The 12633-nt window shown below is 45.8% G+C and overlaps 1 protein-coding gene across 28 annotated transcripts in view; it reads right to left on the bottom strand.

Moving 5' to 3' along the window:
- Positions 1-3355: 3355 nt before the first annotated feature.
- Plekha5 (pleckstrin homology domain containing A5) overlaps positions 3356-12633 on the bottom strand; it is a 179671-nt gene continuing 170393 nt past the window's right edge. For 23 of the 28 annotated variants that reach the window (XM_052720048.1, XM_052720036.1, XM_052720051.1 and 20 more), the window contains 5 exons: positions 11456-11596; positions 10956-11080; positions 8827-8963; positions 6732-6834; positions 3356-4200 (listed from right to left, as the gene is read on the bottom strand). In XM_052720048.1, the coding sequence (XP_052576008.1) occupies positions 6740-6834; positions 8827-8963; positions 10956-11080; positions 11456-11596 (498 nt within the window). In that variant the 3' untranslated portion in view covers positions 3356-4200; positions 6732-6739. The remainder of the gene's footprint in view (positions 4201-6731; positions 6835-8826; positions 8964-10955; positions 11081-11455; positions 11597-12633) is intronic. The other 5 variants (XM_052720040.1, XM_052720059.1, XM_052720060.1 and 2 more) reach the window with 1 other exon arrangement.

The raw sequence follows: 12633 nt of genomic DNA, 5'->3' as shown, positions 1-12633 counted from the left end.
GCTGGCACCTTCTTCTGTATACATAATAAATAAATAAATCTTTAAAAAAAAAGTGCTGATTGGTCAGTAGCCAAGCAAGAAGTATAGGCGGGACAAAGAAAGAGGAGAATTCTAGGAACAGGAAGGCTGAGTGAGGAGTCGCCAACCAGACACAGAGGAAGCAAGATGTGAAGGCAGAACTGGGAAAAGGTATCAAGCCACGTGGCTAAACGTAAATAAGAATTATGGGTCAATTTAAGTGTAAGATCTGGTTAGCAAGAAGCCTGAGTCATTAGGTCAAACAGTTTTAATTAATATAAGCATCTGTGTGTTTACTTGGGTCTGGGTGGCTGCAGGCCGGGTGGGACTGAAGAAAACTCCCGCTACAGGTGTGCGCCACCACCGTGCAGCAAGAACCCCCCTCTTTAATGGACTCAGAACTACCCACTCCAACAAAGACCCTCCTTAGCAGAAAACAGCTATAAACCCCTGCCCTGCATTTTTTATATTCTGAGTTAGGAAAACTGCACCTCCCAGCTTCCCTTGTGGACTACGTAAGTAATTGGCTACATCTCCGAGCTTCTGCAGACATGTAAGTCATTTCTGCCCTGTAAGAGGAGGCACCCATCTTCCTCTGACAAAAGTGTTCCCTCACTGTGAAAAGCATGGTCCTGCCTAAGGTCAGACCAAGCCTGCCTGCCTCCCTTCTCTGCAGCTGCCTGAACTATCTACCCGCTGCAGCATGTGCCCTGGAGGGGCATGTCAAAAACCTGTTAGATGGAGACCTTAGCAAAGAGCCGAGACAGGGCCTGTACCCAGAGACCAGGGAGCACTGAGTGGTGCACGCACAGGAACATCAGTCCCGCTCTATCCAATGCTGAAGAGCGCTGCCACAGGCTCGAACCCATGGCATGGCTAGTTCTGCCAGCTGTATTACCCTTGGCCTTTTCAAGTTTCTGGTCGACTTTTCAATGTGAATTACTTTATAATTAAAACTTCAAAATTGACAAATGAAAAAAAAATGCCTACTTTAAAAATCCAAACCACATCCTACAGATTTAACCAGTGCATGATGAATTCAAGGAAATTTTGGGAAGACTCCAAAGTACTTTACTTCAGCATAACAAAAAAGTTTCTGCATTCAGTGACTCAATTTGGGGCAGGGGGCAGGCAGCTCAGTTGGCAGAGTGCGAGCATCCAGGAAGCACTGGGTCTGTTCCCCAGGACCACACGAGATGGGTCATGGTGGTGCAGGCCTCCAAGGCAGAGTCAGAAGTGATCGATTCTGCTAGATAGGCTTCCAAAGTTCCTATAACACTGAAGATGATTTACAAAAATTACATCGAGTACTCCACCTTAGGAAAATCTGTGGGGCAGAGCTAGAGGCATTGCTCCGGTTAAGAACATTTGCTGTTCTTCTAGTGGACCCAGGTTTGGTTCCCAACACCCACATGGGGCAGATCACAATCACTTGAAACTGGTTTAAGGTGATCAGAAGCCCTTTTGGCCAAGGGCACATTCACACACGTGGTGTACATACATATACTTAGAAATATACAGGTAAGATAAAATAAGTAGGGTCTGGAGAGATGTCAGGGATTAAGGGTGTATACTGTCTTTCTGGAAGATACAAGTTCGGTGACCAGCACCCATGTCAGGCAGTGTGAGAACGAAAGCTATGTTTTAAGTTTTAATTACTGTGCCTAAGAGAGCCATGAAACGAAAATGCCTCTGATCTATAAGCCCTTGCCCAAGGACAGGTACTTCCTGAGGTGCTGGAGGTTGTTGTTCATGTGAGATAACAAGCCACATGTTTTCACTTCCCTAAACAAGTTTGTTTGACCTAATTGCACCAGATGTGCTTGACCACACGTAGGTGGGAGGTACGTGGGCAGGAAATGCATCAGGATGTATGCTTACCCCAGTTTGGATGTAGGTGAGAAGTACTTAGCCTTCTGGTTTTGCCTTTATAAGCACCTGGCTAACATAGTTCATGGCCATCTTCTGGAAACCCCAGAACAGACTAGCCAAAGTCCATCATCTTGACTGGTATTTAATTAAAGCTTGCTTCAATTTGGCTCAAAACTGTGGTAGTGGGAATAACAGTAGCTCAGAACTTCCTGGAACTCCAGTTCCAGGAGGATCTGATGTCTATTGCCTTGGTGGGATCCTGAACTTGTGTGTACAAACATACACAAACACACTTAAAGATAATAAGCAAATCTTTAAAAAAAAAGAAAAAGAGACCCTCCCTCCCCAAACTCAAACCCTTAAAGAAGCCCAAAGAATCCCTGGAGAAAAAGCAAACCATCTCTCATCATCGCAAAGCTGCCTTCTATCATGTTATCACTGAGGGGGGCATGGTCTGAGACTTTTGTTTGACACTGTTACATAAAGGTACTGTGTTTACAGATTCTGAGCTTGCAACCCTGTTCTGACCTGTTTTCACTGACCTACACACTCCGGCTAAGCACACTGTTAGTTTGTTTCCTTTTGCAGTGCATGCGTTTTTATTCATCTGCATTTTGAATTAAGTCTACATCCTCTTTAGTGCACCATGGGATGGGGGACTGCCTTGACCAGGGCCAACTTGGTTGGAGCTCTCCTGCGCGGGAATCCAGAAAGCATCACATTTCCTTGTACTCCGTGAACAATACACACTGTGAACAAAAGGCTGGAGAGGAAGGAAACGTAATTGATTCTGAAGAGCGTGAACATCTGCAAAGAATGTATTCTAAAGAAACCATCTCTGAGGGCCCCACTCAAGAGAAACAGTGTCTAGTTCCCCAGGCAGAGAAGCAGCCCCTCCCCCATGTTCACTCTCTAAACCCACTGGGACTGCAGCTTGGAGACATGGAAACAGGGTAGGAGACGTCACAAAACTAACTCCACCCATTGGTGATGAGCTGATGGATTTATGCGAAGTCAGAACAATGATATGGTGGTCTACACTGTGTCATGAAGTGGATGACCGTGGTCAGCACCATTTTCTTCTCTGGTCTCAGGTTCCTTTACTCTGTCATGGGAGGGCTGGACACACAAGGCCTTTTAATGGTGCTGCCCAGGGAGGCAGGATTAACACGCCACTTTTCACTTGGGTCTCTGATTTTTTCCCCCTTTTCTTCTTCTGGTGTCGGGAATTAATCATAGGGACTCATACATGCTGGGAAAGTGCTCTACCTCTGGGCTACATTCCAGGTCTCAGACTCTCCATTTTAAATGACAAGAAAAAAAGACTCTAGCCAGATGTGGTGGCACACACCTCTAAATTCCAGCACTTGGGAAGCAGAGGCAGGCTGTCTATCAAAGCCAGAGCTACATAGTGAAACCCTGGGGGCTAGAGGAAAAGAGAGAAAAAAGATTCTAACACAAGTGATTTAAGAACATCAACATTTATTTAACATGATAAAAAAGAAATGAGATATGAACATTTGCATTAATCTCTAGTAAGCAGCCTTTATTACATGTGCTCACTGTGTGACATCTACACAATGAACATAATTACATCTGTACACAGACTGAGTACTGGATCTAAAAGCCTGCTTATTGCTGTACACATCTATTCCAATGACATAAATGTCCAGTACTTCAGAATACCTACACTTGTAATTGTTTTGCTTTTTAAAGAAAAGCTACGCAATAGCATTTTGTGGAAGCTGACAGAGTATGGCAGTAACTGCTGACGTTGCAATCTGACCGAGGAAGCATTATAGCAGAAAACAGGACAGACTTCACTTAGCAGTAATAAAATGGCACATTTTAAATATATTATATAAAATTTTTACAAATCAAGTGTCAAACAAAGTACTGCAGTAGCCAAAATGGGAGGAAAAGAAGGAAGAAAACAAGCTTCACAGGAAAGTACAGCTTTGCCGAAAAGCCAAAGGAACATAAATTCACCTAGACGTAAGCATCCAAATCTGGGGACTGCAACTAAGCAAGCTCTGGATGGAGCGCGGGAGAAAGCACCTTGACTGGTGTGTTCTGAACTCATAGCAGCAAGCCGGTGGAGGATGGTGACCTTGAGACTAGGGAGTGCACATATGGGCCATTAAAGCTATTTTGGAATAAACATTTTCCAAAGGTGATAAAACGATGCTCTGTGGTCAGAAGCATCAGAACTATGAATTTCATAGATTTAAGGTATACTGTACAACATCTTCTTACACGGCTGAGGTCCACAGCTTCAGCTCTGTGTGCTCTCAAGAGACGTCAGTGCAGCTGAAAATCAAGAGAGGGGAAATTACTTTTGACATCTGCAAAGCTAATGAACGACAGTGTCCCACAGTAACTAAGCCAGAATAACAGAAGTGACAAGCATGGCCTGGAAACCCTAACACAGAACACAAGGAGGGTACTTTCTTTATTTCTCTCAGCTCCAACTGAGAATGCAGAGAAGTGTGACGCAATTGAACAGCAATTCAGGAAAATGTCTCAAATTTGTTGCTGAACAGGTCAATAAAGTAGGCACAGCTTTGCCTGACTTCACGAACCAATTTACTGAACCACCCCCACAGCAGCCGTATTTTTGAGGATTCCTACATCCCACTGAAACTACGAGTACAGGAAAACATGACAGACACAATGGTAAAATGTAAGTAGTGACAGTGTGTACCACAGGTTAGCTGTGTAGGGTGGCCACATAACAGGAGATGTCTGTGCCTGGATGGAATGACCAATGCCACTTGGAATAAAAGTTCAAAGACAAAATCCAGTAAATCTTAAGCTCTGACCATCCTTTGTTAGAGGAATGGTTATTGTGCCATAAGTTATAGCCTGTTTAGTAAGCCAAAAATTCTTGTGAATGGCTTCTTGTTTTGATGTAGAGCCTCATGAAGCTCAAGCTGGCCCGGAACTCACTTTTTAACCAATGATGACCTTGAATTTCTGATTCTCCTGCCTCTGCCTCCCAAGTGCTGGGATTACTGGTGTGTACCATTGTGGTGGTTTGAAGGAAAATGGCCCCCAAAGGGAGTGGCACTATTAGGAGGTGTGGCCTTGCTGAAGGAAGTGTGTGGCTGTGGGGGTGAGTTTTGAGGTTTCCTACGCTCAATCTAAGCTAGTTCAGTTCACTTCCTGTTGCCTGTGGTTCAATATGTAGCAGCTCCTTCTCCAGCACCATGTCTGCCTGCATGCTGCTGTGCTCTCCTCCATGATGATAATGGACTGAACGTCTGAACTGTAAGCTGCCACCTCAATTAAATGTTTTCCTTTATAAGAGTTGCCATGGTCATGGTGACTCTTCACAGCAATAGAACACTGACTAAGACAATCATCATGCCTGGTTCTGGGAACTGAATCCAGATTCTTCATGTATGTTAGTTTTGTGCTCTACCAACTGAGCTACATGCTTAGCTCCTGTAGACAGTGTTTTGTTTTGAGACAGGGTTTCGCTATGCAGCCTTGGTCCCTGGAACTCACTATGTAAACACCAGGCTGGCTTTAAACTCAGAGATCCAGCCGTGTCTGGCTCTCAGGTGCTGGTGGGTTAAAGGCGTGTGTCCTCACACCTGGCCCTGAGAATGGTTCTCAATGTCCATCTCTTCACTAACGTAAGTCTAGGCCATCCATTCGGCCGCATGGCATGTCTATCTTTCCCTTGTCTAGTGTTAGTCTGTCACCAGTGTCAGAAGTTTAGGAAACGGAAAAGGCAAGACACAGATAGATACACCTGTCATAACAGGTTGCTCCTAACTCTAGTAAGCGTCTCAACCCTGTGCAGAGGCTGAACTAAAACCCACAGAAGCATCTGGGCTCACAGCCTCAAATCAAAGCTGACATCACAACGTTTCTGGACAAAGAGATGAGACAGGACAAAAGTGAGGGTGAAGACAGATTCCAGACAACGGGCCCTGCTGCGAGAACGGACAGGTTAGAAGACTTTCTGTGTGTGTGTGTGTGTGTTACCACTTCCGACTGTTGGGAATTTATGGTAACTGAAAAGCTCCCAGCACTGTAACAGGTGGTAGATGCTGAGAAAACATGGAAAAGCCATACAAATTCTCATTCTGCTGTAGTTTTTCAGGAAAAGAAAACTATTTACTTATCAGCACAGAATGATGGTAGAGGAAGCACTGTCTATGTTGTTGATACGCAGGCCCGGGGTCAGTGAGACAGCTTAGCAGTGCCGCCCCCACACTTAACCACCAAGGTCAGATTCCAGAACCGACTCCACAAAGCTGTCCTCTGGCCTTCACACACGTGCTGTGGCACACTCATGCCTGTCACACACATACATCACACAGTAGAACAAACAAACAAACAAAGGTAGCAGCGACTCAGAAAGTCAGTCTCGGGGCACTGCAAGGAGAGCGCCTTCTCCTCGGCTTCCTGGCCTCCAACAGCACCCTGGGATTTCAATGCTCTACCACAAACTGCATCCTAACCATGCAGCATCATTTCGGCCTCTAAAAAACCAAGTCACACCAAGCTTACTCACCAGGCAGACGTGCCAAACTAAGTGCCCAACGCTGTCCTGTGAGCATGAAATGACTGAAAATGCATCCCCGGCCCTGAGCTCGGGCAGGACGGCAGGTCGGAGCACAGCTAGGGCTTCCAGGTCTGGCACAGGCCAGGAACTGAGGAAAACACTGTCACAGAAATCTAAGTACCGTCTGGGCTTCAATACAGGCCTGGTGTGCTGGCAGTGCACAGCCCAGAGTTAATTCACTTGTACTGCTGTTCCAAGAAATGGAGACACTCCAAGTACAACACTCCTAACACAAGGAACCAAAGAGAAGGAGAAGACATACTTCTGAGACTACACACACATGAAATGCGATCCTTCTGTGAGCTTTGGCGGAGTAGGCGGATCTGGTGATGCAGAGGACTCAGGAGACAGGGACAGACTTTTCACTAAAATACACCAAGAAAACAGAAGATAAATATATACACACAAGCATATAGATATATATATAAACATACACATACATTGTTTTGAACAAAGCTAATTAATATTTATTGTGTGTGTGTTTGTGTATGCATGCTTGTGGGGTCAGAAGACAGCTTAGAGCTCCAACTCAGGTTGTCAAGCTTGGTGGCAAGTGCCTTTACTCTGAGCCATCTCTCCAGTCCAGAGGCCAGAAGATGACATTTTTAAGACACCATGGAGTGGCTCCTGATGCTGTGATCTCCACAATGCCACAGGGCTGGGGAGGGGTGAGACATTTTCTTTCTTTGGTTTTTTGAGACAAGGTTTCTCTGTGTAGACTTGGCTGTCCTGGAACTTGCTCTGTAGATCAAGCTGGCCTAGAACTCAGGGATCTGCCCGTCCCTGTCCCGCCCCTTCCAGAGTGCTGGGATTAAAAAGCCATTCTTTCCTTCTTGGCTTTGAGGCCAGCTGCCAGCTGTCTGTTACACGCAGCTAAGTACCAAAGAGCTGTTAATATTGTGGGTTCACCACCACAGCACTCTGATCCAGACCGCACAGCGGCAAAGGGCTCTGTTGATCACAGTGAGAAGCCCTGTGCTCACTGCCTGCTCAGTACTGAAGGCCCCCCTAGGGAACACGGCTCAACACAGACACTGCTAAGGGACACTGCCCTCGGGACCTGAGCTCACCACTGTTCCTCTTTGGTGTCAGGCTGTCCTGAGGGTGTGAGTTTAGAGGACTGGAGCGTGTCTTGCTTGCAGAGTATAAGAAGCAAGCATCTCAGAGGCCAGGCATGGTGGTGCACACGTTTAGTCCCAGCACTCGGGAGGCAGAGGCGGGCGGATCTCTTGAGGTCTACAGAGTGAGCTCCAGGACAGCCAGGGCTACACAAGGAAACTCTTGACCCCCCCCCCCCAAAAAAAAAAGCAGCAGCACCACGGCAGCAAACAGTTTAAAAGCACACCTAACCCCACTCCAATCCTCCAAAACTCCACCAGAAAGAAGAAAAAAGGGTTCAAAAACACGAGAAACCTGAGGCTGAAGCCTAGGGGTGAAGAACTTACGTGTGAAGGCCAAGCTTCCACCCCTACATTCACACAAAACACACAAGAAAGAGACTAGCACCCAACCGTCTGCTCTCTAATGTGCTACGGACAGTGGGATACTACCCCACTGGAATTCCAGGGTGCACCATGGTATCAGCCAGGCCAGAGCAAGCGCATAGTCCTGTAACTTCAGTATCAGGTAACAAAGTATCAGGCTGTGGGTTCCAAGAATCCAGGTCTGCAAGCAGGAAAAACTGCCATGTAGGAAGGCATTGCTTAAAGACTTTGTTTTAGCCGGGCGGTGGTGGTGCACGCCTTTAATCCCAGCACTGGGGAGGCAGAGGCAGGCGGATCTGTGGGAGTTCGAGGGCAGTCTGGTCTACAAAGTGAGTTCCAGGACAGGCACAAAGCTACACGGAGAAACCCTGTCTCGAAAAACAAACAAACAAACAAACAAACAAACAAACAAAGACTTTGTTTTAAATTATGTAGCTAAGGGGGTGGCACACTTCTTTAATCCCAGCACTAGGGAGGCAGAGGCAGGTGGGTATCTGTAAGTTGAGGCCAGCCTCATCTACAAAGTGAGTTCCTGGACAGCCTGGGCTATTTCATAGAGAAACCCTGTCTGAAAAACAACAAACAAACAAACAAATCTGTATGTCTGTGTAGAAGTGGGTGCATCTGATCTCAGGTGCTCAAGGCATCGGATGTGGTATCAAAGTATGTCTTTAGCACTGAGCCATCTCTCCAGCCTGATGATTTTTGAGACAACCTCCAGAGGACAGGAACTGAAGGTGAGTCACCATGCATGGCTCTTCTGTGAGCCAGTCCTCTGAGCCTGGGTGGCAGAGGAGCAGGGACAGTTGCTCCTGCCTTGGGGACTCCCCGTGTAGAAGCCCCTGCTGAGGGAAGCAGGACGCATGCATGTACCTGGGGTCTGATTCTCTCTGGGAACCTCAGGAGGTGACTCAGAAGAAGCGTGAGTTCCCTCCTCTTCATGAAGACTCTGTGCTTCTTCAGGGCGGCTTTCTGCCCGGTGGTTTGTCACCTCCGCCTCTTCTTGGGGGCTGAGGAGAAGAGACTGGCATGTTAACACCGCAGGACACCATCAGTTTCTTCTGTTCTTCTGATACGGGATCTGGCTACATGGCCCAGCCTGTTCTTGAACTTGATCCTCTTGACTCAGCTTCCCAAATGTGGAGACCACAGGTGTGCGCCACCATACTTAACTTTGTTTTTTTTTTTTTTTTTTTTTTTGGTTTTTCGAGACAGGGTTTCTCTGTGTAGTTTTGCGCCTTTCCTGGAACTCACTTGGTAGCCCAGGCTGGCCTCGAACTCACAGAGATCCGCCTGGCTCTGCCTCCCGAGTGCTGGGATTAAAGGCGTGCGCCACCACCGCCCGGCTCATACTTAACTTTGTAATGGAAACTTATACTACACAGGAGCGGGGTGTGTGGTGCATACCTGCAATCCAGCACGTGGAAGGTGGAGGCAGGGGATCACAAGTCCAAGGTCATCCTGATTTCATAGAGAGTGCTAGGCTGGCCTGTGCTACTGAGACCCACTCATACAGAAAAGATGCCACCATCTATATTTAGTAACTTAATGTTTTCTTGTAAATAATTTTATTTTCTTTCTTATAAAATACAAACAGAGAAAGACCGGAGCAAATCATCTAGGAAGCTGCCAGTCAGCTCAGCAACTCCCCACTTTACCGCCTGTGTTTCAGTTAAACTGCACATGAACCCTGACTCCCTAAACCAACATTTGTTCAATTTTCTTTTTTAAAAAAGATTTATTTATTATGTATACAGTGTTCTGCCTGCATGTATCCCTGCAGGCCAGAAGAGGGCACCTGATCTCATTACAGATGGTTGTGAGCCACCATGTGGTTGCTGGGATTTGAACTCAGGACCTCTGGAAGACCAGTCAGTGCTTCTAACCTCTGAGCCATCTCTCCAGCCCTCAATTTTCATTTTATGTATGGCCTATGTGTATGTCTGCACATCATTTGTATGCACAGTACCCTCAGAGGTCAGAAGAGGGCATCAGATTCTTTGGAAGTGGAGTTACAAACAGCTGTGAGCCACCATGCACCTTCTGGGAATCCAACAAGAGTGCTCCATAGGAGCAGTCCATGCTCTTAACTGCTGAGCCATCTCTCCAGCCCCTAGCATGTGTTTTTAATACTTTAACACCATTATTTATCTGGCCAGTACTCCAAAAACTTTCCTGACTCTCTTATAATGCCAGGTTAGGACTGTTTGATTAGGATTGCAAAAGGTCTATTCACTGTATTTCCAGATAGGATCTTAATGTGTGTGTGGGTGTCACATGCTTAGGTATGTGGAGGTCAGAGGTATTGTCTCTTCCTCTATTACTCTCCCACTTACATTTTCTGAGCCAGGGTTTCTTCACTGCACCTGGGGCTCTTGGATTTGGCTAGACTGGCTGGTGCAAGAGCTTCTGTGACGCACCTGTCCCTGCACAGCCTCCCGTAGCGTACAGGTGTGCATTGCTGTGCTAATTTCTATGTGCATACCAGGGATCTGAACTCATGTTTGTACAGCAAGCAACTAACTCATTTCTCTAGACCCATGAAGTCTACTTCTGATCCAGAAGCTAGCCTTTTTTTGTTGTTATTGTTTTTTGTTTTTTTCAAGATAGGGTTTCTCTATGTAGCTCTGGCTGTCCTGGAACTCACCCTGTGACCAGTATGGCCTCAAATTCAGAGATCCACCTGTCTCTTCCTCCCAAGCACTGCCACACCCAGCTTAGCTCACTATTTTTAAAGAGTCACACAGCTGAGCTGGAGAGGTGGCTTAGCAGTTTATAGAGCATAGGCTGCTTGCTCTTGCAGATTACATGGCTTCCCATCATATGGCAGCTCACAATCATCTGTTAAATCCAGTAATGGCCTCAGTGGGCACTACACACACATGGTATATATATATATATATATATCAGGCAAAACTCTCATACACATGAAAATAAACAGATCATAAGAAAGAGCCTCCCAGCTTTCTGAACAGCTGGTTCCTTTCTTCTTTAGCTCTTACCTGCATGGAACATCTTCTAGTGCCTGACCTTTATGCTTTTCTCTATCCATCACTTCCTCAGAATTCATCCCATTTGGCTCAGGTGTGAAAAGCATTTCATAAAAAATACTTTCAGTTCTTTTAAGCTACAAAATAAGAAAAAAAATGCTTTTCAGAGCATTCTTGCCATATTTAATATTAGTAAAGCTAAAATGATCACACTGTTTAAAAATTATGCCCCCAAATTATACACTATCACAAATATTTGTGAATATGTCTAGATTTAAGTATATTAAAGATATTAACATCATTTACTACTAAAAGTCATTTATACACAGAGATGATACACATTGCTGATGTAGCCATTGGGTGATATTTCTATGTGGTGAATATATCAAGCAAATTAAAGAAAATCTATCAGTTCATTTAGATTTAGAGCTCTCTGACTGAAAAGCACACCTTAGTTCCTTGGATCTAATCTTTCAAGTACCCCACCACCCTCCCATATCTGCCACTTCTACCTTTCTGCCGAGATCCACATTCTGGGGTTCAGCTTCTTCTAATAGAACAGTTTCTGCTGCTGGAGTTTCATGGTCTGGCCTTACATCATTTTCTCTGCAGACGGTGTCTAGCTCCTTAATGTTATCATCCCTCCGTAGAGTCTGCTCAAAAGACAGATAGCATTTTTATTCATGTACTTACATTTGTTATTGTTTTGAATCAGGTCTTGTCCCAGGTTGGCCCATATCTCACTATGTAGCTCAGGCTGGCCATGAATTTGTAGTGAGTCTTTTGCCTCGGCTTCATGAGTTGGTACGATTATAGACGGGTCTTGCTATGTAGCCCAGGCTGGTGGGGAAATTGTAATCCTCTGCCTACACTTCCTGAATGCTGTGATTACAGGTCTCTGCTACTACTGCCTAGCCTTAAAGCATTTTTGTTGTTGGTTTTACTCTATTTTTTAATTTTTATTTTATCCTTTTTTTTTTTTTTTGAGACAGGGTTTCTCTGTGTAGCTTTGGAGCCTTTCCTGGGACTCGCTCTGTAGACCAGGCTGGCCTCAAACTCATAGAGATCCGCCTGTCTCTGCCTCCGAGTGCTGGGATTAAAGGTGTGAGCCATGGTGTCGCCCATCGGTTTTACTCTATTTTTATTTATTTATGTGTATGTGGGTACTCGTGGAACCAGAAGAGAGTGGCAGATCCCCTGGAGCTGGAGTTACAGGTGATTATGAACTGCTTAATGTGGGTACTGCACCTGGGTTTTCTGGAAGAACAGCAAGTACTCTTAACCTCTGAGCTGCCTCTACTGTACTCCTGTTTTTTTGTTTTTATGAGGATGCTGGCACAACAGTTCCAAATAGAGGCAGGAGATTAGGAGCTCAAGGTCATTTCCAGTTATTCGGGGAGAGACCTGTGTTATCAAGGTCTCTCCAAGAGAGACAAGGTAAAGTTGAAAAGAGGCTGCTGTGGTGGTTTACGCCTGTAATCCTAACGCCTGGAAGTAGAGGGAGGAGGATTGCCAAAACGTTGAGTTCAGCCCGGGTTACGTAAGGTTCCAAGACAGCCACAGTTAAACATCTCAGTCCTGCTGCGAACAGCAGGGATGAAAGAGGAACCAGCCAGAGAGGGCTCAGTGGGTAAGGGGGCTTGCTGCCAAGCCTGACAACCTGAGTTCAATCCCTGGAGCTAGCTGGAGG

Source organism: Peromyscus californicus, unplaced genomic scaffold, assembly GCF_007827085.1.
Source record: "Peromyscus californicus insignis strain IS unplaced genomic scaffold, ASM782708v3 Scaffold_6__1_contigs__length_162567912, whole genome shotgun sequence".
NCBI classification, from domain to species: Eukaryota; Metazoa; Chordata; class Mammalia; order Rodentia; family Cricetidae; genus Peromyscus; species Peromyscus californicus.
Note: the sequence above shows the minus strand (reverse complement) of the source record. Positions and strands in the feature narration are given on the sequence as shown.